The 24,270-nt window shown below is 42.6% G+C and overlaps 1 protein-coding gene across 1 annotated transcript in view; it reads right to left on the bottom strand.

The window, feature by feature from the left end:
- Window positions 1–24,270, bottom strand: part of FREM2 (FRAS1 related extracellular matrix 2) — a 155,371-nt gene that overhangs the window by 46,595 nt on the left and 84,506 nt on the right. Inside the window, exons 5-7 of the mRNA XM_047755977.1 lie at window positions 22,887–23,117; window positions 11,658–11,783; window positions 9,865–10,116 (exon numbers count right to left, since the gene is read on the bottom strand). Of these exons, the coding sequence (XP_047611933.1) occupies window positions 9,865–10,116; window positions 11,658–11,783; window positions 22,887–23,117 (609 nt within the window). The remainder of the gene's footprint in view (window positions 1–9,864; window positions 10,117–11,657; window positions 11,784–22,886; window positions 23,118–24,270) is intronic.

Here is a 24,270-nt window from a genome sequence, read left to right as displayed (position 1 = left end):
TCAAAGTTTCTCCTTTCTTCCTTTCCCTTGAGCACAACTTGAAAGACTCTCCATTATCTTCACTTTTCTAGCTCCCATTCACTTCAAAACTCACTGATACAGGCCTCAGCCTCTAAAACAGTCCAGAAATAGTCTCTCCAAGCTGACTGGTGCCCTTCTTGTTGCAAAACCCAATCCCATGTTGCGAATCATTGTCTTCTTCTTTTTTTTTTTTTTTTTTTTTTGGTCTCTGCAGAATTTAACACTGGACCTCACCTGTCTTCCCGAATATCTTTATCCTTTTCTCTCCAGGACACCACACCCTTCTGGTTCTTATTTCTCTCACTTCTCCGCATTCTTTAATGGTGGGTGGGGGTTTTTTGGCTGCACCCTGCAACATGTGTAAGCTCCAGGGTCAGGGATCGAATCTGTGCCAGTGCGGTGACCTGAGCAGCTGCAGTGACAACACTGGATCATTAACTCTTGGAGCCACAAGGGAACTCCTGTGGGTGTTTTCTTTTAAAGGACAAAATCAGAAGGTTGCCACAACGTGCTTAGACATTACCTGTACATAGTAAGTGCTCAGTTAGTGTGAGCTACTATTGTTAGGAATTATTTTACCAGCTAGATTTTAAGGCCTTCTTATGAGTTATACAGGTGAAAGATGGGGGCGGGGGAGTTGGAGGACTTTCCAAGCAGAAGCAGCAGCATGGAGCTAGGACAGAGGAGGAGAGGACAGCTTCGTGTGTTTAGAGACTTCGGAGAATGTGGCATGGTTGGAATGCTACTGGGGTGAGGAGATGGGGGAACGGGGAGAACAGAAGGCAAGAGCCAGGTCATATGGGCGAAGCTAAGGGATTGGAACCCTGTCCTCGAAGTTATCACATGAGAGGTGGGTTCAGTTTTAAGGGGAGGGATGCAATAAAATATGCCTTTAAGGGGTCTGGAGGATGGACGCATGTGGGGAGGCGTGCAAACTGGTTGCAGAGACGCTCGTCAGCAACTGCAGGAGACTAGGCCAGATACGAAGCTGCCTTGGGCAAGGCGGTGTCTGTGGTGTCTGTTCGGATGGGCAAAGATAGTAAGGATATAACTTACAGAGAGAGAAGCAGACAGAATCCAGGATTTGGGGTGGAGAGTGGGAGGGAGGAATCTAGTCATAGTGGAATTAGTCACCAAGATTAGGAATCCAACTATATCTAGTCACTTATGATGGAGCCTGATGGAGCATACTGTGTGAAAAAGAATGTATGTATGTGTGACTGGGTCACTTTCTGTACAGTGGAAAATTGACAGAACAGTGTAAACCAGCTATAATGGAAAAAATAAAAATCATTTATAAATAAATAAAGAAGTTTTACACATTAAAAAAAAAGAATACAGGAGGAAAACTGGATAGAGCAAGGACTAACTTCTCTACTTTTTTTTTTTTTTCTTGATTGGCTTTGATTTCTTTCAGAAGCTAAGGCTCTCCGGCCACGGTGACTCAGATGCCTATGTGACTTTGCCTGTTTCAAAAGACAAGGAAGAAAAGAAACAGATTCCATGCTAACTTAATTACTGGGTCTCCCACAATAACACAAGGGTTTAACGGAGTTGCCCTCCGCACAGAAGCGTCAGGGGAGGTCCTGTTTTGAACGAGGTAACGACGATCTCCTCAGGGAATTAATCAAACATCTCCTGCTAATAGTTTATTTGTCCTCCCGTCTACTGCACGGGAGCCAGTCTATAGAGCCATGAAGAGGCACTGACATTCTAAAGAACTTCAAAACATGTGGCCTGGACCCATGTCAGGGAACACCCGCAGGCTAGATGTGTTGGGAGGTTAACGATCCCCTTGAAAGTGGGTATCGGTCTCTGTACCTCTTCAGCTGTGTAAAGAGTATGTCACCAGATGAGCTGGAGACAATGCCTGGCAGATTCACAAAGCGTAAAGGCAGCATCTAGGCTATTCATAACTCTATTTTGTCCTTATAGGATCACCTCTGCATCACTGAGAGGTGAAGGACCCCATGGCTTGGGATTTTTAAAAACATTCCCTGGCTGTGAGTGCAGTCCTGAAAACTGTCTCTCTGAATAATAAGTGTGATTCTTAAAAAAAAAAAAAAAAAAAAAAAAGAAGAAGAAGAAGGAGCTTCTTGTTGGCATTTTGACCAGAGTTTCAGCTTTGTGGCATCCTTCCTAAGACTGTGAAACAGATTGTTTGTGAGACACCCTCCGGGAAATGGAAGCGGAGATCTATTTCAGCCCTATGAAGTGGAAAGAGAAAGCTATTTTTCTCTCTCAATGTCAATATTCTGTCTCCTTTGACTCTTCTTTTAAGTCCTGGCTCATAAAGTTCTATGAACTGTATTATTTCTTTTCACAGAACCGGGTTTAACTCAGTGACTGCTGACCTGCGCTGTGATTGGGCTCACCCGGATGGTACACTTGTCTTCACAATTACGAGGCTGTCACAGCCTGGGGGGACATGGGACAATGCACATCAATTTGGAGGGCTGCCAACCCCCAGGACTCCGTCTTCTTGGTTCTTTGTGTGGCTGCTCCGGAACCTCCAGCCGCACTGGATGCCCCTTTGAAAGCACCCGTTCTGCGTGGGGCCTGATTTTATCAGGGGCCTTTCTGTATCTGCCTCTTTTCTGTCGGGATCCTCTCTAGATGGGGCCTGTCTTGTCCACCTCAGTGTCCTTGGTGCCTTGGGGAGTGCTGGCTGCTCAGGAGGGGGCTCCTGAGTGTTGCATGGTGCTGATGTGCGTGGAGGGAGGGCAGGACAAAGCCTCCGTCTCATTCACTCCAGCGCAGCATCTGGTGCCTCAGAGATGCTCAGCAAACATTTTAAAGAAATGTTTAAATATCCATTATTTCCACTGGCTGTTTCACTCTGGCCAAATGAAGACCTGTTTCTTTGAGAAAGGACGAAAAGCTGCTCTATATCTCTACACGTGTGAAGGAAAAGTCTTAGCCACAATTTTTAGTGCTTCAAATCATTACAAATGGCCTAAAGAGGAGTTCCTGCTGTGGCTCAGAGAGTTAAGAACCCAACTGGTATCCATGAGGATGCGGGTTCCGTTCCTGGCCTCACTCGGTGGGTTGAGGATCTGGTGTCGCCACAAGCTGCAGTGTAGGTTGTGGATGTGTCTTGGATCTGGCGTTGCTGCACCTGTGGTGTAGCCCAGTAGCTATGGCTCTGATTCAACCCCTAGCCTGGGAACTTCCATATGCTGTAGGTGAGGCCCTAAAAAGACCAAAAAAAAAAAAAGGCCTAAAGAAAGGAGGGAGGCATTTTTAGTTTTAGGTACATTTATATCCTCCTATAGATGATCACTGCGACTATTTGTAGCATGATGCCATCCGCTGGTTTTATCAAATGATCTTACCCATAAAATCTGGTATCTCTCAAGGTCAGGAGCAAGTTTCTCGACATCATTTAAAAGGAGGATTTAAGGCCAATGATGAAAACGGTATGTTTATGACTTATAACCCAGGAATAAGCGGAGACAGAAAGAGTTGCAAATATCCACTTCAGTCAGGCAGAGTGAAGGCCTGCTTCTCAGGGAAGTCATAAAACCCACCAGCTTCCTGTGAAAGGTAGCGTCTATCTGTGAAGAAGAAGGAAGATATACAGAGAAGTTGGTGGCCCTGTCAGGACCTCTAATTCGAGGAGAACTACTTCCAGTTGGTGACAGGTTTCTTAGGGAAGCCAACTAACAAGTTTCACATTTCTTTAGTGACTGGTTGAGATACCAACAGAGTCAGAAAGTAGTACAAACATTCCAAAAAAATTTTTTTTTTTTGGTCTTTTTGGGCCACACCACCCAAGGCATATGGAGGTTCCCAGGCTAGGGGTCGAATCAGAGCTGTAGCCGCTGGCCTACACCACAGGCCACAGCAATGTGGGATCCAAGCTGCATCTGTGGCCTATACCACAGCTCATGGCAACGCCGGATCCTTAACCCCCTAAGCGTGGACAGGGATCAAACCTGTGTCCTCATGGATGCTAGTCAGATTCGTTTCCACTGAGCGACGACGGGAACTCCCCAAAATGTTTTTCTTTTTTTCTTTTTTCGGTTTTTGTGGGTTTTTTTTTATTTTTGTTTTGGGTTTTCCTTTTTTTCTTTCTTTTTTTTTTTTTTGCCTTTTTAGGGCCGCACCTGCGGCATATGGAGGTTCCCAGGCTAGGGGTCGTATCAGCACTGCAGCTGCCATCCTATACCACAGCCACAGCAACGCAAAATGTTTTTCTTAGTTGTTCATTCTAATACAATAAAGAGATGCCGTTGTCTGTTTAGTAATGGATTTTATGAGTCTATGTTCTCAGCAATAGACTGTAGATAGATAGTGCATGGTTCGGACTTGTGAATGTGAATGTGTGAGTCATACACTGACTATGCATCAGAGGGGCCCCAGAAGGAAGCCTTCTGGGCTTGGCCTTGGGAGGGCCCACCTGGCCCCAATCTCCGGTACCACTCTGCTTAATTCTGGACCTGGCCAGACTCAAAGCTCCGAGGGCCCGCAGTCAATGGGGAACAGCTCCATGCAGGGCTGAGTGCAGGGAGTATATAAAAATAGAGGCAAGTGAGCCAGCGTCTCAGGCTGCTGGAGTGGGTTCATTAGCAATGGAGGTACATTTGACTCAACTTCCGAAAGTCACCGCCTCTAAAGGACTTGACTGCTGTGCTGTGGTGGACCCCCTGGTCTTTTTGAAACTGTTAAACCAGTGCACCCTCCCCAGCAGGAAAGGCGTGAAAAGCTTTGCTCCTCTGCACGTGCACATACACACATACACATGGGCTTGGCAAGCAGCCACTTAAATCTCTCCTGCCAGTCTCAGGAAAACATTCACCACTTTTACCAGAAAAGGCAAAGCCTCTTGTGTTCTTTATGAGAACAGCTAGGCGTTTTGTATAATTTACATCAAGGAATGACCTTATGGCTCATGAGAAAGTGAGCCCCAGGGACGGTGCCAGGACGTGGGGCCGGTTCACCTCTCAAATGTGCGGAGTGTCAACTTGCAGCCCTGTCGTCTGCAAGGGCAGTTCTAAGATGTGGAGGTTGTAAAGCTGGGTAAGATCACACTGTCGACAGTATGAAAACTACTAACGCATGCGTCTCCAGAGCTCCATAGACATCATGTGTGTCATCACAGACATCACATAATAACAACCACAATGGATAGTCATGTATGACGGTTACCTATAGTAACAACTTAGATATGCTAAGCCTTCTACTTGGATGATTTCATTTAATACAGAGGCACACAAACCCTGAGCGTGGTTGTGTTATGCCTCGGGTTTTTTTTTTTTTTTTTGTCTTTTTTTGCTATTTCTTGGGCTGCTCCCGCGGCATATGGAGTTCCCAGGCCAGGGGTCGAATCGGAGCTGTAGCCACCAGCCTACGCCACAGCCACAGCAATGCAGGATCCGAGCCACATCTGCGACCTACACCACAGCTCATGGCAACGCCAGATCATCAACCCACTGAGCAAGGCCAGGGATCGAACCTGCAACCTCATAGTTCCTAGTTGGACTCACCAACCACTGAGCCACAACAGGGACTCCTGCCTCAGTTTTTATTATTGGTGAGCGGTTAGGTAACCTGCTCAAGGTCAAACAGCTGAAAAGCATTTAGCCAGGCTGACCACAGAGTCCATAGCACCCACCGCTATGCTGTCCACCTCGTGTTGTACTGGCAGCGGGTATTTTTAATATACATTCTACCCTGTATCTTCTGTTCTGTAGCACTCACACACAGCATGAGGCATCCTAACAGAGAACTTTACCCGATGAAACAAGCTGTGTGCTTTTCTATGGCTGCAGCCAGCACTTGGGGAAACTGTGATACTTAAAATGTTAGTGGTTACAGATATTAGGCTAACTCATACATGAATTATTTTGGTTTAACCTTTGAGTTCCATTAACCACAGGGCTCACCACGTTGCCTTTGACACGTCTCTGGTTCATATCTACTAGCCCAGGAATTTTTCCAGGGTGGTCGAGGAAGCAAGCCCACTTAGCTAAAACCCCTGCGGGGGCGCACACAAAAGCAGAAAAGCAGATTCAGCTTAAATATTCCTTAGTTAATTTCCAAAGACTGACCGCAAAGACAGGTGAAATATTGTTAGTACAGGCGTAATACACTTCCTAATAAACAAGTGCTGTAGTATTAAATTGGAACTGTTACTGAAGTGCTGAGGGTTGAAGACATTGATGGAAGATGCTTAGGGAGAGCATTGCTCTCGTGTCTGTATGTTGCTCATGTGTAAGTCCCTTCCAATCACGATGCAACTGTTTCTTAAAGATGTAAAACAGATGTAATCAGCACATATTTCTGTCCTTCCAGCCCCTGCTCTATCTCATACAGCTAAGCGTCGGTACAGAGAAAATCGTTGGTCCCAGCTGAGATTTTCAAATATTTGCATCTAAGAAAAATCACCCACTTTCGGTCCAGGCCTTGGCAGCTCACTCTGCAGGCACAGAAACGGCATCCTCGAACTTCACTAAGGAATAAGCTAGTGTTGGAGAATCAATTCACTTTTTAAAAATTTCAGATTATTCTGAGTTAAAGAGTTACAAAGGATTTGTTTTATTTTTTTAAGTCAGGGGACACTTGTTTGGTTGGTTACTGTCTGGTACACCCATCACCACAGAAACGGACACAGTGATCAGAGCAAAAAATGCTGGAAAGTCACGCGGGATATTTCACCCATGTTGTGAAGCAGGCTTACACATGTCCCCTACACCAACCACCTACAATTTTAGTAACTAAGCAATTGGCCACCTCTGAAAACAACATCCCTCCCTTGACCACTGCTGACCTATATTGGGATTATTCTTCCCTAGATTCTATGACAAATTGTCTCCCTTCAGTTATGTCATGAGGTATGACTTTAATCCTTTAGAGGAATTTCAGGACTCATCACAGCGCATCATAGCTGAGTTAAATAGATCTAAACTTAGAACATTCACCCAACACTTTGTGTCTGTGTGCCGTTTTCTTAGCCTCTCTACGTCTGATCTTTTCCTTCTATCAAGTGGAGAAGATAACTCTCTACATCAGAGATGTTCTGAGATTTAACTGGATAATTCATGTAAAACTCTTCATACACAGTAAGGGTTCAAATGTGACAATGGTTAGTACCTGTATTATCACACAAGAATGAAATCTGACTTCCTCCCCATTAGACTGGTCATTCTTTCTTCTTTCCATAATGCATGGGTGAAAGTCTGCATAGACTTTCTGGCTAGTAGTATTACTTTCATTCATAAACTACTTACGTCATAAGATGTTGACTTCTAAAATGAAAAAATATATGTAAAATTAGTAAAATATAGGCGATATAGGTAAAGTCCTCATTTGCCACTGAGATTGAGATTTAGGTTAGGGACATTAATAAAAGTTCACCCCAAAGCTAATAAGACATGAAGTATTCCAACAAAGATGATCACAATGCAAACTCCTCTAAAATAAGTTTGGGACTGAGTTTTCCAATTACTTAAAAATCTTGTAAAAAAAATAAAATAAAATAAAATTCGTGAAATAGTTACATGTTGAAAAAAATTCCTCAACTAACACCTAAAAAGCTTTGAATAGCAGAAGACGAACCAAGACAATGACCTAGCTCGTTGCATGATAGACTTTACAAATTTAAGAATGTTTGAAAGCACTTAAGACACCAAAACATGTTTGATCCTTAGATTCTTCACCAAAACATGTTTGATCCTTAGATTCTTTTTAGCACTTTCTTTGCCGGGATCATCATACCCTTATACCTACCACTTTTCTTGTCACCATTTCCCATTCTCTGCTTAGCATTCATGAAATGTGCTCCTTTAAAAAAATACATATATGAAGGTGTTCCCTGTCGTGGCGCAGTGGTTAACGAATCCAACTAGGTTCAATCCCTGGCCTTGCTCAGTGGGCTGGGGATCTGGTGTTGCTGTGAGCTGTGGTGTAGGTTGCAGACATGGCTCGGATCCCGCGTTGCTGTGGTTCTGGCGTAGGCTGGCGACTACAGCTCCGATTAGACCCCTAGCCTGGGAACCTCCATATGCCTCGGGTACGGCCCTAGAGAAAGGCAGAAAAAAATCCCCCCCCCCCAAAAAAAATATATATATATATGAAAATCCAAGTAAAATCTGTCTGTATTGTAAATCCTATGAGCGCCATTGTTGCATGTTTCTTAAGCAATTTCATCCTCCTGAATGCCTTTTATTACTATCAGTAGAGAGGACATGTAACTGAACTTCTCTAGTGCACACGTCTGTCCTAATCTCCACACCCACATCTCCATCTGCCGACTCCACAGCCAGCACGTTGAAGTCACGCAGGCTCTTCAGACTAACACATCCTAAATGAACTCAGTGTTCTGTCCCAGTACTGCTTCTACCCCCGTTTTTTCCGGTTCCCTGGTGGCTCAGCAAGTTAGGGATCCAGCATTATCACTGCTGATCCCTGGCCCAGGAACTCCCACATGCTGTGGGTGTGGCCAAAAAAATACAAAATACAAAACAGAATTGCTTATTAAACTAATAAACTAAAGCTACAGGATATTATCTAAGCTTAAGACAGAAATCAAGACTTTCTTCAAATCCCTCTTGATGGAATTATTTCTCATTTTCATTACTTTTTCTTTTTTACAGCCATACCTATGTCATATGGAAGTTCCCAGGCTAGGAGTCCAATTGGAGCTGCAACTCTTGGTCTATACCATAGCCACAGCAATTCAGGATCCAAGCAGTGTCTGTGACCTACACGATGGCTGGCAGCGACACTGGATCCTTAACCCACTGAGCGAGGCCAAGGATCAAACCTGCATCTTCATGGACAGTATGTCAGGTTCTTAAACTGCTGAGCCACAATGGGAACTCCCTTCATTACTTTTCAGGAAAAAAAGAGACATTATTATATATTTCACAAGGTTATCAGGAGGATAAGATACAAAGAACCCAGTGCTGGGCCTGGCACAGAATATAAGCTCACAAGACATATTAACACTTTTTTTTTTTTTTTTTTAAGGCTGCCCTGCACCATATGGAAGCTTTCAGGCCTGGGGATTGAATTCGAGCCAAAGCTGTGACGCACGCTGCTGTTTCCACACCACCAGATCCTCTAACCCCACACTGGGCTGGGGATTGAACCTGCTCCTCCATAGCAACCCAAGAGAACGGCTGCAGTCAGATTCTTAACCCACTGCACCACAGTGGGAACTCCACTTTAACACTCCTTTAAAGATCACTTAACCATCACAGCCCTTCCCTCCTAGGTTATTTCCCTCCTTCCTCAAAGAAAGCGCAGACTGCTCCTTGAAATGCAAAGATGAAGACCCTTGCACTCCTTTTTCTGTTCAGAAAAAGGGATTACTTCATGGTAATCTGGTTTCCTCAGGAAAAGTAGTCTAGGATAAACAAACCTCCGCCTTTTGGGAAGCAGGGAACAGCTTGTTGCCCTTAACTTTCCATATATGTACTACCGTCCTACTTCATTTAATAGCCTTGTCTGAGATGTTTCTTTATTAAATGAGTTCAAACACGGAGATTAAAAGTTACAAAACACCAGCTTTTACAATCAAAGCAAAACAAATACATTTTATCAAAATCGCTTCAATTCCTCACCATGAAAGTGTAATCGCCGAATGGTAAATGGTATTGTAAAAACTGGACAGTGGAGAAAACACATATAGGTGTGACTTTGTCCTTTAAAAACACTCAATCAAGAAAAGCAAATCGAGTGATGCGGCCAACTTAGAACCTTCATCACACTATAAAATCAAGCATAAAATAAACACGCATGCTAAAATTCATTTACATTCTCCTCTCTGTTTCGAAGGTTGTGCCCAACACTGGTCGGCCTGTGGGAGGAATGATTTTCGGGTAAATGAGCACTCACCATCGTCTTTGTCAGGGATGATTGTAACCTGAGCCCCTGGGAACTCCGGCCCGAGTCTCCCCCCCATGGGCATGCTCAGGACAACACGGAACGTCTCCTCCTCTTCATACAAGGAGTCGTCGATTATAACCACCCGACACATTTTCTCCCGCTCGTCTTTGTCGAAGCGGATAACACTGGTGTGGTCCTCGGGCCGGGATATGTAATCGGAATAGGACAGCACTGATGTGGGCACCGTTCCTCTTGCTGTTCCTGGGGCCGAAGATCCGAAAGGGGTTTATGTAGCATAGTCTACAAGGGTATTTTGAGACGGGTGGGGACCTAGGACCTGGGACTCAGGGCCTGGGACCCTTTGCTGCAGTGGCTGCAGTGCTTGCACCTTGACAAACATCTTCTTGAGCGACAAAATACAAACTATAAGGGAACTAAAAATAACTGTGGGCATGCACAGGTGGGGCAAACGACGGGCAAGAAGATACAGAAAAACGACTGATACTTCCGAAGAGCCCAAAGCAGGGTGTCAGGAGCAAAAAACAGAGTACTATGTATGGCCCCTGCACACAACACCAAAAGGGGTGGGCAGACCACCCAAGCCACCCCTTTGGTCCAACCCCTGGACCCACCTCTACTCTCACCGCATAGAAGCAACTAGCTTGCCTGTTCCCCTCCACTGAGCGAGCAGGGGAAACTCTTGCTTGTTTTCACTTGCTCAACTGCTGCAGCAGCAGCAGCAATAAAGTCTTGCCTGAATTACTTATCTGGCCTCTTAGCACTTTCTATTGATTAAGGAAGGCCGAGAACCCAGGTCAGTAACATTTCCAGAAAAAATTATTTTCATATGCAGCATTTTAATTGTGTGTCGTATCTATGAACGTCCCTGGAAACTGCAATAGCTCCTACATACTGCTGTAGCATCATGAGTCACTTTCTAGTGGTCTCCAGCATATGATGAATATTACATTTCGAATATTTTTTCCCTGACTTCCTGCCAGCGGTCTTTTAGAACAACACAATCATACCAAATAACAGCTCCTACTAGTCAAATGTTTATTGTGTGCAGGCTAAGTGCCAAGCGCTTTCCATGCGTTGGCTCCTTAATCCTGTTAACCACACAATTGGGTTTTACGCATTTGGTAACTGAGGTTTACAGCAGTCAAACCACCTGCTCTGGGACCCAGAGCCCAAGGCTGATCCTGAAATTTGCATTTTGACCACTATTCTTTACTGCCTTTCAACTCAGAATAGATTAATGAAAATTTTAATGAAAGTCTGCTCAGGGATCAAGTGCACCTATGAACATTTTCTTTTACATTCTTGGAGAAATCTGTTTCCTAGAAAGGTGTTAAGTACATTCATGAATATTATGTAGTAATTTTAATTTTGTATTACCTAAATATCACCTTTCAGATGATGCCTACTCAAGGAGCAAAACAAACATGCTGAAATTTGGTTGAAATGAGTTTTGAACTAGTTTGAAATCAGTATCTTTGCCTTTCTACCTGAGCAGGCTTGAGTGAGGGAGGCGACATCAATTTCTTGCCATCCCCAAAGCCCTAAGTTTTAGGGTAAATAAGTAAGTGAACCAGAACTGTTTTCAATAAGCAGCAGTGTCCCTCCAGGCCCTCAAAGGTGCACTAGCAAAGAAAGATTTTTGCATGAATGCTTTTTTTCTTTATGAACACTGTACTAATAAAGTATAACCTTCATGGCACAAGGCTATGGCTCCAACAATAATTAAAGAGGCCTTTTATAGCTCTGGGAGAACATTCTAGCTCAAGCACAAATGGAACTACCTTGCTGCGTGTAACAGATCACCATCAACTCCCGGCTCACATCTCCACTTCTCCTGATGGGAAGGAACAGCTCCCCAATGTCCTCTTCAATGGAGTATTCAGCCTGGGGGATGAACACAGTTGATTCTGAGGAGAAAACACAATTGTTTTTGTCTGAGCATCTCGTATATGAAATGATCCTGCACAAATTAAAATTGCTCTAGTGACCCATGCCTTCTCCTTGCATATTCTCTAAGAATAGCACAATGTGGGAGTTCCCTGGTGGCTCAGTGGGTTAAAGGCCTGGCGCTGTCATTGCTGTGGCGCAGGTCTCTACTGTGGCACAGGTTAGATTCCGGGCCTAGGAATTTCCACGTGGAAAAAAAAGAGGGAGAAGAAGAATGGCACGGTGAATTCCCAATGAGGGGAAGGAGAGGGAAGGAGGTACAAAGGGTGTAGGCTCTGGGCCAGTGAATTCTTAACCTGGAAATAAAACCCAACATTGCTTTCATCTCAAGTAATTGCTTTTTTTCGCAGATACTAAGTGCTGCTGGCACACTTCCTTTAAACCCAGCTTTGTTCTCTTGGTCAAATCACCACCTTCCGTTGTGGAAATACGAGGGGTCTGACAGATCCCAGCTGAGATGTCAAATTAGCCCGCTGGGCACACCAGGCTGGATTTCCGAGGAGACGTTGCAAATGGAAATGGAAACCTGGGAGTCACTGGTATGTTGATGGTTTGCGAAGCCCTCAGTTGGGATACAATCACTGAGGAGGGATTTTAGCTGAAGAAGACAATGGATGCAAGGACTAACCATGGGGCAATCTGAGGTCAGAGAGGTAAGGAAGACCTAGCAAAGGATGCTGAGAAGGGGGCCCAGGGATGAGGGCAGCCGAGGGAGTGCAGGTGCTGGAGGCCAGAAACGGGAAGGTGTTTGGAGAAAAAGGGAGGGATCAGTGGTTTCAAATGTTGCTGACAAGGAAGTTGAGAACCCGGAACCTGTCATTAGATTTGGCGACAGGAAATCACTATCTTCACTAGAACATTTCAGTGGGAAACTGGACGACAACAGGTGTAGACATTTCTTTTATGAAGTTTGATTTTAAATGAGAATGAAAAGGCATCTAGAGAAATACCTTTTGTTTTTCCTTTTTGTTTGTTTGTTTGTTTTGGCCATGCCTGCAGCATGTGGAAGTTCCCAGGCCAGGGAGCAAACCCTCAACACAGCAGCAACCTGAGCCACTGCAGTGAAAATTTTGGATCCTTAGCCCACTGCACTCCCAAAGAACTCCCTCTTGTTTTTCCCTTTGTTTCTTTCTAAGCTGAGTTTTAGCAAGGACAAAAATGACTCCTATTATGAAGCAGGATTTTACCAAACATAAAATTTCAACATAAGAATTGTCATAACACTTCAGTTACAAAAAAAAATACACAGAGTGCCATGAAATCTTAAAGTCAAGTCGTTGATGACTTTCTTTTTTTTTTTTTTTTTGCTATTTCTTGGGCCGCTCCCGCGGCATGTGGAGGTTCCCAGGCTAGGGGTCCAATTGGAGCCACAGCCACCAGCCTACGCCAGAGCCACAGCAACGCGGGATCTGAGCCGCGTCTGCAACCTCCACCACAGCTCACGGCAACGCCGGATCGTTAACCCACTGAGCAAGGGCAGGGACCGAACCTGCAACCTCATGGTTCCTAGTCAGATTCGTTAACCACTGCGCCACGACGGGAACTCCCTGTTGATGACTTTCAATGAGTTACTTTTCATTAACGTATAGAAATTACCTCTGGTATCCATGGCATTTGTATAACTATTACAGAAAATTTTATTTCTTTACTCAAGTTTGTTGTGGACTGAATATGTTTCTCAAAATTTAAACACTGAGGCTCTTATCTTTAACGTGGCGATATTTGTAGGTGGGGCCTCAGGGCAGTAATTAGGTTTTGATGAAGTCATGGCGGTGGGGCCCACATTATGAGATTAGCATCTTTATAAGAGGAAACACTCTCTGCCTCTCTGTCTCTCCCGTGCATGGACACCAAAGGAAGGCCATGTGAGGACGCGGCCTGGGAGGGGCTGTCACCAATGACTGAATCTGCCGGCACCCTGATCTTGAACATTCAGCCTACCGAACAATGAGAAATAAATATCTGTTGTTTACACCAGTCTGTGGTATTTTGTTATAGCACCCCAAGTGAAGATAGAGTTTTTTCTTCTTAATAATATTTATTCTAGGAGTTCCTGTCATGGCTCAGTGGGAACGAATCTGACTAGTATCCATGAGGACACAGGTTTGATCCCTGGCCTCATTGGGTGGGTGAAGGATCTGGTGTTGCTGTGAGCTGTAGTGTAGGCTGGTGGCTACAGCTCCAATTAGACTTCTAGCCTGGGAACTTCCATATGCCACAGGTGCAGCCCTAAAAAGACAAAATAATAATATCTATTCTCTACTGCTAATCTCTACTGGCCAACTTATTTTCCAAGTATGTTATTCAAAAAAGTCCCATGCGTGGGATTTTAATTCAATACCTTGAGAACCTGAGCTCTAGTTTCTCCTGCACCCTATGGCTTATACATTCTTGATTAAACAAGCCAGGACTTCTGGCCAGTGCCAGTGGGATTTTTTTCTTTTCTTTTTGTTTGTTTGTTTGTTTTTAATGGCTGCACCCATGGCATATGGAAGTTCTTGGGCCAGCGATCAAATCCTAGCTGCACTTGCGACATTTGCCAGATCATTTAACCCACTGCGCCAGGCCAGGGATCCAACTCATGCCTCTGCAGCAATCCAAGCTGCTGCAGTCAGATTCTTAACCCACTGCCCCAAGGCGGGAAATCCCTGGTAGCTTTGAATGATGAATAGAGAAGAAAGCTGGGTGTCCAGAGCTTCTATTCCTATACTTGGTCTGACACAGTGAACAGGTCCACTGTGTTTAGATATTCTGCTGACCTAAGTTCGCAGAAATGTGTGGTTTGCAGGAGAAACTAGCAAAGCAGAGATGAGAGAAGACTCCTCCGGTAGCCTTTCCAGTAGTCCCAACTTTTCCAGTTAATACCATTTTTCAACTTCTCTTTATATGTTTGATGGAAGCTTCTATGCAGACTGTCTCAAAGATGCATAGCTCTTTAAGTGTAAAATCATAAAAAGTAGCATTCTTATACTATTCTTAACAATTACTAGTTAATCCTTACTATTTTCTAAGACCTATTCTAAACACTTTACGGGTATCAGCTAGTTTTAGCCTTGCAACAACCCTTTCAGGTAAGAACTATAATGACTGTCACTTTACCTCTGAAGACATGAGTGACACAGCCCTAACCTAGTAATCAGCCAAAGGTTAGTCGGGAGGGGGCGATCTTGGTATTTGAACCCAAGAAGCCCATCTCAGAGCCCAAGCTCGTCACCACAATGCTCTATTCCTAAAAGAACTCTCAAGATAGCAGGAACTGGGAGTTCCCACTGGGACTCAGCAGTTTAAAAGCCTGACTAGTATCCATGAGGATGCAGGTTCATTCCCTGGCCTCTGTTCAGTGGGTTAAAGGATCCAGTGTTGCCATGAGCTGTGGTGTACATTGCAGATGCAGCTTAGATCTCACATTGCTGTGGCTGTAGCATAGGCAGCTAGCTGCAGCTCCAATTTGATCCCTGGCCTGGGAACTTCTATATGCGCCAAGTCCAGCCCCCCAAAAAAGATATCAGGAAACATCATGCACGTCAGAGAAAAACAAAAGGCTCAACAGATTATAAAAGAGGTACAATGTACTGCTAAAACAGAGAGATGGCAGGTAAAGAGAAGCAGAAAAGAGGAAGCTGGAAACAAATACTTTGAAAATTCCTTTAAAGATCCAGTGTGTTCCTAGGAATTACATATTTTTTTTTTGTCTTTTTGATGTTTCTTGGGCCGCTCCTGCGGCATATGGAGGTTCCCAGGCTAGGGGTCGAATAGGAGCTGTAGCTGCTGGCCTACGCCAGAGCCACAGCAACGTGGGATCTGAGCCGCGTCTGCAACCTACACCACAGCTCACGGCAACGCCGGATCATTAACCCACTGAGCAAGGGCAGGGACCGAACCCGCAACCTCATGGTTCCTAGTCGGACTCGTTCACCACTGCGCCACGACCGGGAACTCCCATATATAATTTTATATATATAAAATTATACAAGTATATGTTAAGTATATAGGATGTATAGTATACATATTAATAAAATTATAAAAGTACTATATAAAGTATATAGATAATACACATAATAATATGTATGTAATACTTGTAAATATAATAGAAAAATACATACTGTGTCAAATCTCATACGCTCACTAGAGTGGACTGCATCAGTCTCTGGGAGGGTGTTCACCGAGAGGCAAAGAGGGTGACATTATAGAAATAGTAAACTGTCTACTAAGGCAATAGAGACACAGAAAATATGACTGCAGGGTCACCTTCCCAAATGTTAACAATAATTATTTTCATGTGGTAGGACTTTTATTTCTTTAAATCTCTGAATTGTTTTTGGCTCCACTCATGGAATGTGGACGTTTCCAGGCCAGGGATCAAACTCATGCCACAGCAGCGACTCGAGCCACTGAAGTGACAATGCCGGATTCTTAACCCACTGAGCCACTAGGGAACTCCAAAATCTCTGAAATTTTGACAATGAACATGTTACTTTTATATTTTCAGATTGGTTTCATTATACTTTGTTTTGAGAGAGAAAACTGAAGAAAGTCAATGCATTCTTTATGCGTCAGTGTGACTACACAGAAAGGAGTACTTTGATTTATAACTGCAGTTTTTATTTTTAGATTTTGACTATGTTGTGACTTGGGCAGAACATGACTTTGGTTCTCAGAAATAAAGTTGTTGTGGCTGCATTTGAAAGATGTCCTTTCCGCAATTATACTGATCAGTTTTTTTTTAAAAACTGACTCAAAGCATAATAGAAAAAATACCTTCTAAAAAATATTACTATAATAGAATAAAGAAGGGAAAGAAAATGCAGAGCCTGGATGTAGGCACTGAGTGTCCACCATCCTTAAAAAGTTTGTTATATTCAGAAACAACTCAGATCTTTTCCGGTACATCTTCAGGCTATGATGGTGCCCTTAGACCAGCCATAAAATGGTACCGAATATGAGGTCTGTCACTGCTATGTTTGCACATGGATGAACAGCACTCTTCCATTTCAATAGTTAGTTTTTTTACTCTGAAATAGCCATATATAGGCTAATTTAATAGGAACTTGTAAAAAAATCAGAATAATGAAAACATCTAAGTCACAAGATAATGAGGTTACAAGTTCTCATCAGGATGTCCAAAAACTATTCTGAAGCTCTATGCAAATACTTTGATTACAGTGGATCTTTGGGTAGGCTTTACTCATATCACTAAATATTTTTATTTTGTAAATGTAGAAACTTTCGGTAAGCTTTCCATCACTGAATTAGTTTTATTTTGCATCATTTTTTTCTTATCCATCTTTTGGTGCCAGAAATGTACAAATATGTGCTATCCTTTGTACAGGTGTTCAATTAAGAAAACGACCCATGCGATAGAGTCCCAAAAAAAAAAAAAGCTTTGACACTCATTGAAGTTGAAGCTCTTGCATGCTTTACTATTTTGGTGTCATCGGCTGCTTTTGACTCTCACTTCATTAATTCTGGACCTTCCATTTTGGCACATTCATGTCAAAATATCAGCCAGCTAGTGATCTCCTTGTGTCAACATCTCCAATGGTACAGAATTTTGAAAATAATAATTAACATTTGGATCACATATACTAGTCAGCCTATGTCATCTGAAATCTAACTCATGCAATGGGCTTGGCTCACTCAGCACACAAAAGTTTGCCTTTTCTTTGTATCCAATAAGATTAAGGTTCTTGAGATATAAGTTCTGCCTTCCTCTAGAATAGTATGTTTTTTTCTCTATTATATATCATATCATACTAACCTAATCTGGTCCCCACAAAAATGATTCGAGACCAGATATCTTAATCCACTAGTTCATGGCTCTATTTTGATACTATGAAGCTACCAGAATGAGCCTTTCCAATCAGGAGTTTGCAGAGAATTCAAGTGTACAAATTAAACAGTTGCATCAAATACTTATGGGCTTTAGATATCTATCCTCACATGCCTATATTTGAGGTTGTGTTCCCCTAATAAAGTGCAGAAAAATATTTTTACTGCTTAGAAATCACAAAGTAAAACAAAAGAGGAATGAGACCTTTATAGAAGGCATTTTAGCTCTTACATATTTTCCTCTTAACGGAAATGAAGATTTTTTTTTTTTTGTCTTTTTGCTATTTCTTGGGCCGCTCCCGTGGCATATGGAGGTTCCCAGGCTAGGGGTCGAATCGGAGCCGTAGCCACTGGCCTACACCAGAGCCACAGCAACGCGGGATCCGAGCCGCGTCTGCAACCTACACCACAGCTCACGGCAACGCCGGATCGTTAACCCACTGAGCAAGGGCAGGGACCGAACCCGCAACCTCATGGTTCCTAGTTGGATTCGTTAACCACTGCGCCACGACGGGAACTCCGGAAATGAAGATGTTTAACATTTATATGCTTCTAAGAGTGAGGAAAGATGGCATACCTTCCGACAGTTACAGAACTTCATATAGAGAAAGTTAACTTTCATCCTAGGTTAACTACTTCTTCTGTGGACACTGATTGCTCCCTTTATCATAACACGTAGTGTTCTGGTTGTTAAATACAACAATTTAGTGAAATGTAATCACCCAATGAGATGATGCTTCTACATCAGTGTGCCTTCTTCACTCTGGCACCTGTATCCCTAGCTTCTAGCTGAGCATATAGCAGATGCTCAATAAACATGTTTTTAAATTTTTATTTCATTTATTTATTTTTAGGGCCGTGCCTGTGGCATATAGAAGTGCCCAGGCTAAGGGCTGAATCGGAGTTGCAGCTACCTGTCTACGCCACAGCCACAGCAACGCAAGATCTGAGCTGCATTTGTGACCTACACCACAGCTCACGGCAACACTAGATCCTTTAACCTGCTGAGTGAGGCCGGGGATCGAACCCATGTCCTCATGGATACTAGTTGGGTTTGTTACCATTGAGCCACGACGGGAACTCCCCTCGATAAACATGTGTGAACACACAGATATACATCATGCCAGGGCTAAAGTGGTCTTGATTATTTTCCTAGAACACTTGGAAAAACTTTCATTCGCCAATACTCATATATTTGAGGCTTGATATATGAAGATAAAAATTAGTAGAATAAGAATAGAAGGAATTACTTTTCCTTTTATGAGAATACATGAAACAATGTTGTTAGGAAAAGCATACTGTTTAATCATGATTTTGGGTGTTATTTCTTTCATCATTTCCTCATGTGAAATAATAAGTGACTATAACTCAGAGGAAAAGGAAGAGCTTTGGAGGAAGTATATATATATGTGTGTATTTATATATTCAAATGCTGCCTCTGGCACTTTTTTTTTTCTGTCTTTTTGCCTTTTCTTGGGCCGCTCCCGTGGCATATGGAGGTTCCCAGGCTAAGGGTCTAATCGGAGCTGTAGCCGCCGGCCTACGCCAGAGCCACAGCAACGCGGTATCCGAGCCGTGTCTGCAACCTACACCACAGCTCACGGCAACGCCAGATCCTTAATCCACTGAGCAAGGCCAGGGATCCAACCCGCAACCTCATGGTTCCTAGTCGGATTCATTAACCACTGCGTCACGACGGGAACTCCTGGCACTCTTTTTTTAAGAGCCACACCTGTAGCATATGGAAGTTCCTGGGGTAGGAGTCGAATTGGGGCTGCAGCTGCTGGCCTACACCATAGCCACAGCAACACCAGATCCAACCTGCATCTGCAACCTACACGGCCACTTGTGGTAACGCCAGATCCTTAACCCACTGAGCAAGGCCAGGGATCAAACCCAAATGTTCATGGACACTAGTTGGTTTCTTAACCCACTGAGCTACAATGGGAACTCTGCCTCTGGCACTTATTAACTGGGGGATTTTGGGGGAAATAAATTCTTTGAGCCTCACAGATTTAATTTGCAAATGGATATATAAATCCCAGAGTTGTAAAGATAAAGTTTAAATGAGATAAGTTTGTAAAGGTCCTAATGCGGTGTCTGGCTCACAGTGAGCCCTCAAATGTGGTAGAGACCGATATTAAGTGAAATTGAGAGCATCTTATAAACATCAAGTAAAACACCTAAAATGGTACATACGTCTCGAAGGCAGTGGGGTAAAGGAGTGAATGAAAGAATGGATACACTGCAGTAAGTACTGTCTGGCACGTAGCCAGTGCTCAATGAATTTCAGTCATTATCACTATCAGTACCAGTTACAGGTAAGTGAATAATGCAGGTATTTATATAAGCTGCCTAATAAGGAAAAGCAGTGCCCAGCCTCAGCTAAAGCAGAGTTGACGATTCCCTTTTCTTGCTCCCAGAACACTTTGTTCATTCTTTGTTGTACTATAGCCTTTCTGTTGCCATCACTGATTTATAGGGTTCGCTTCCCCAATGGACCATCTGATCTTTGACAGAAGGGATTGCATCTCATTATTTGTGCATCCCCAGTACAAAGGGCCCTGCCCAGCATGTGTGAGCTGGATAGATTTTTAACACATGCAAAGAAATCTCATAACATGTCCCAGAATTAACAGGCCAAGGGAGAGCTTATAGGTGTAGTGATTCCTAGAGCGAGCGAATTCGTATGTGAAGAGTCACAAGAGGGTGTAGAAGGAAACGAAGTTTTGAGAGAGTTGGGGAAAGTGATCCTTTGTGGAAAGAAAACATTGTTTACTCTCTTGATATGAAATCTAATATATTTATGATATTAGAAAGAGAACAGTATCTGTACTGTGCTTTGTGTGTTACAGAACTCTTTCATAAGAATGTGGAGACATGAGAATAACTCATTTTTCCTATCGTGTGCACTTGGACACTCAACACAACCATTTGATTTGATTAAGGTCGTACAACTGGAGATGGCAGAGTTGGGAATCCCCCCAGGTCTTGTAATTTCAAGACCAGTGGTCTTCAACAAGGCATGGGATGTGCCAGGCCTCGGTCACACCTGTCAGCCATCACAGAGATGATCATGGCCTGGAGCCAACGGGGCTGGACTTCATCTAGAAAACGCCAAGACAACTTAGAGGACCATTGCTTAAATTACAGCCAATTTTTTATTAGGTAGCCTCTGAGAGTATAGATTATAAAAGGAGTGTGTGTGTGTGTGTGTGTGTGTATGTGCACTGTGTGTATCTGTTTTAAAAATCCCACTTCTCAGGCTTACTACAGGTAGAAAGGATTGTGTGTCACTCTGGGCTTATTAACAGGAAGGCAGAAAGGAGTGTCTTATTCCTTAAGGTAAAGTATGACAGGTAAACCAATGGGCTAATAAAATATCAAGAAATAGCTTCAAAGAAACTCCAATAAATGTTAGAGTTTATATGTATTAAAGCTGTCGTGGGCTTGTTGAAAAGAGAGAAGCTTTACTATGCTAGCACTTACCCTAAACTCAGGGCTAGAAGAAAATTTGTTTATTCCTAGATAATGTAAATAAAATTAAGTGTAATTAAATGCTAACTGTTCTTTAATGGAAATTATAAATGTAACTGAACTTCAAATTTAACTAAAGGCAGAGATGTTGGTTAAACAAATGGCAGGAGCTCCACTCTCTTATCCTCTCTCCTTAATTATGCTCTGTCTTTAAACCCAGAGATTTCCACAGACGTCTCCATCTCATGTACTCAGTAGAATGTATCTTCACAGAACATTTAAGAGTTTTCTGACGGACAAAACAAAGTAGGCTGGCAGTTTAAAAGAAAGTCACGTCTGTCTTCTGACAGGATTTCAGCTTTAGAGGAGTGTCTCCGAGCTTTGTATAAATGCCAGCCCTCAAAAAAGCCACTTCAACCTTTTTTTTTTTTTTTTTCCTTGTTGCATTGAGACAAGTCAGGACTGTAGAAATATGGCAAGGGGCGGGGAAAGGTCAAATTACACTCAAAAGCAGCCAGGTTTACCTTAACCAACATCAGCCACGGGTGTGCACTGATGGGAAAATGCAATCTAACAGCAATTAAGAGCAAATATTCAAGACATCTTTCACCAAGGAGCAGCGGGTATGCTAGGCGGGTATTATGTAACACATGGGGAAACATATGGCAGAATGAAAAGTTTTGGCTAGGGACTATACGAAGAAACTTGAATAATTAAGTGTGATGTAGAGAACAAATTAATCCCCAAATGGTCTAATTCTTAAATCCTTTATTTAAAGGATATATTAGAAAACATTTAAATGACTTTTAAAAGTCACAGAATACTTTTAGAGAAGTGAGATGAGCGATGTCATTTCTAAGGGATAGACGTGTTAAGAGAAAGAACGTGTCCATAATCCTATGGGTACGTGTCGTTCACATAACTTGAAAAAAATGTAGTTTCCTTTCATGAATTTTTTTTTGAAAAAAATGTAGTTTACTGATCCCTCTGCCATCAGTAAATTTGAGAATACTGAACCATTCACTTGGGATGTTTTCTGTATGGGAGATCCAAACACTGAATTTAAAACTTCCGTAATAAGGTGTTTCATCATAAAAACCCAACAGCTGGGAATGTAAGTTGGTGCAACCACAGTGGAGAACAGTATGGAGATTTCTCAGAAAACTAAAAATAGAACTACCGTTTGATCCAGTAATCCCACTCCCAGGCATCTATCCAGAGAAAACCATGACTTGAAAAGATACATGTACTCCAATGTTCACTGCAGCACTGTATACAATAGCCAAGATATGGAAACAATCTAAATGTCCATCAGCAGAGGAGTGGATAAAAAAGATATGGTACAACAAACAATGGACTATCAGCCATTAAAAGGAAAGAAATAATGGCATTTGCGGCAATATGGATGGACCTAGAAATTATCATGCTAAGTGAAGTTAGACAGTGAGACACCAATGTCATATGCTATCACTTACATGTGGAATCTAAAAAAATGAACACAATGAACTTCCTTGCAGAATAGATACTGACTCGCAGACTTTGAAAAACTTACGGTTTCCAAAGCAGACAAGGTGGGGAGTTGGGGAGATGGGCTGGGGGTTTGGGATGGAAATGCTATCAAATGGGTTGTGATGACTGTTGTACAATTATAAATACAATAAAATTCATTGAGTAAAAAAATTTATAGATGTATAAGAAAAACCCAAACAAACCCAACCCAACAGCAACAACACAAGTGAGTTGGTGGTAGCTCTTACCATCTCCTGGGTCCACGATCTCCACTGTGGTCACCTCGGGGAATTCCAGGGCAGCCAGCACGGGCTCTGAGAGAACCACCTGGAAGGTCTCAGACTGTTCATGCTCCCCGTCGCTCATGATCCGCACTCTCCACGTGGCCCTGGTCTGGCCCGGGTTGAACTGCACTTGTTTCTGGGCTTTGCCCTTGAAGTCTTTGTCTTTTTTTGCAGTCCCATCTCTTGTGCCAATACCTAGACAGAAACACAGTAGCATGTTCTTAGTTCATTTTCATTTGGGTTATTAATGTTTTCCTTGTTGTTAACTCTTTGTGTGTCACTGTATCCTTCAGTGCACAGTAAATCCTGTTTTGATTCCATGAAATGGATTGTTGGGTCTGGGACCTGCAGTTAGAGTGTTCCACTGTAGACATTAAGCAATTCCTAATTCTCTTCTACACTTGTCTCATTATGCTTTTGCTACATATTCTTCAAGCTAAGTCTGTGTTAGAACCTCTTATAAAACAAGACCAAGTAAATTGATATTCATATTCTGAAATAGTCTCATATCTACAAATTTATACGATCTAAAAACTCTTGGAGTTCTCTTGTGGTTCAGGGGGCTAAGGGTCTGGCATTATCACTGCAGTCCCAAGGGTCACTGCTGTGGCAAGTGTTTGATCTCTAGCCTGGGAATTTCCACATGCCACGGGCATAGCCAAAAAATTAAAAATTAAAAAATTAAAATGAAAAACTCTACATTTACTTTTTTGCATGCATTGTAATGCGTGTCATATTTTAAAAACTAAGAACAACTCTCCAACTAGAAAATATAACCCAACAAGAGACTCTGTGAGTCAAAGCATTCTTTGATAATCCAAACTGTAAATGGCCAAGCATAGTAATAAAAAAAATTATACTATTCTTTAAACTTTTAATAGAACCGGGACCTTAAAAGAATCTAATCCGATGTTTGTCAACATGAATTTGGCCAGATTTTTCTTTGTGGAACTCTCCACAATTCCATGGAATCATGTGAACAGAACTGGAGAGCTAAATATACATGGTTATTATGAGCAGAAAGTTTGGCTTACTCTGTTGGTTCCCTCAAGGTCAATTACAGTTAGCTGGGAAGGTTAGAGGATCTCTGAGTCTCTACCAACATTACAAGGGGATCTTTATTTGCCATTTCTATGCCACATACTCAAATCACAAAATATATTATCTACAAAGCAGTAAGAGTCAACATCACAGAAAGATTATAAAATTGCAATTCTACTTATGCTAGTATGTTTCAAGTACTGAATCAGAACCTCTTAACGAGTCAAGCTAAGAGAATAATTTTCAAATATATTTCTATAAACATTGGCATCTTCAGAGAAGTTGGTAGGAAAGAAAGATTTAAAAA

The sequence above is a fragment of the Phacochoerus africanus genome, chromosome 13 (genome assembly GCF_016906955.1).
Source record: "Phacochoerus africanus isolate WHEZ1 chromosome 13, ROS_Pafr_v1, whole genome shotgun sequence".
NCBI lineage: Eukaryota > Metazoa > Chordata > Mammalia > Artiodactyla > Suidae > Phacochoerus > Phacochoerus africanus.
The sequence above is the reverse complement of the archived record's forward strand: the minus strand, read 5'-3'. Positions and strand labels throughout refer to the sequence as shown.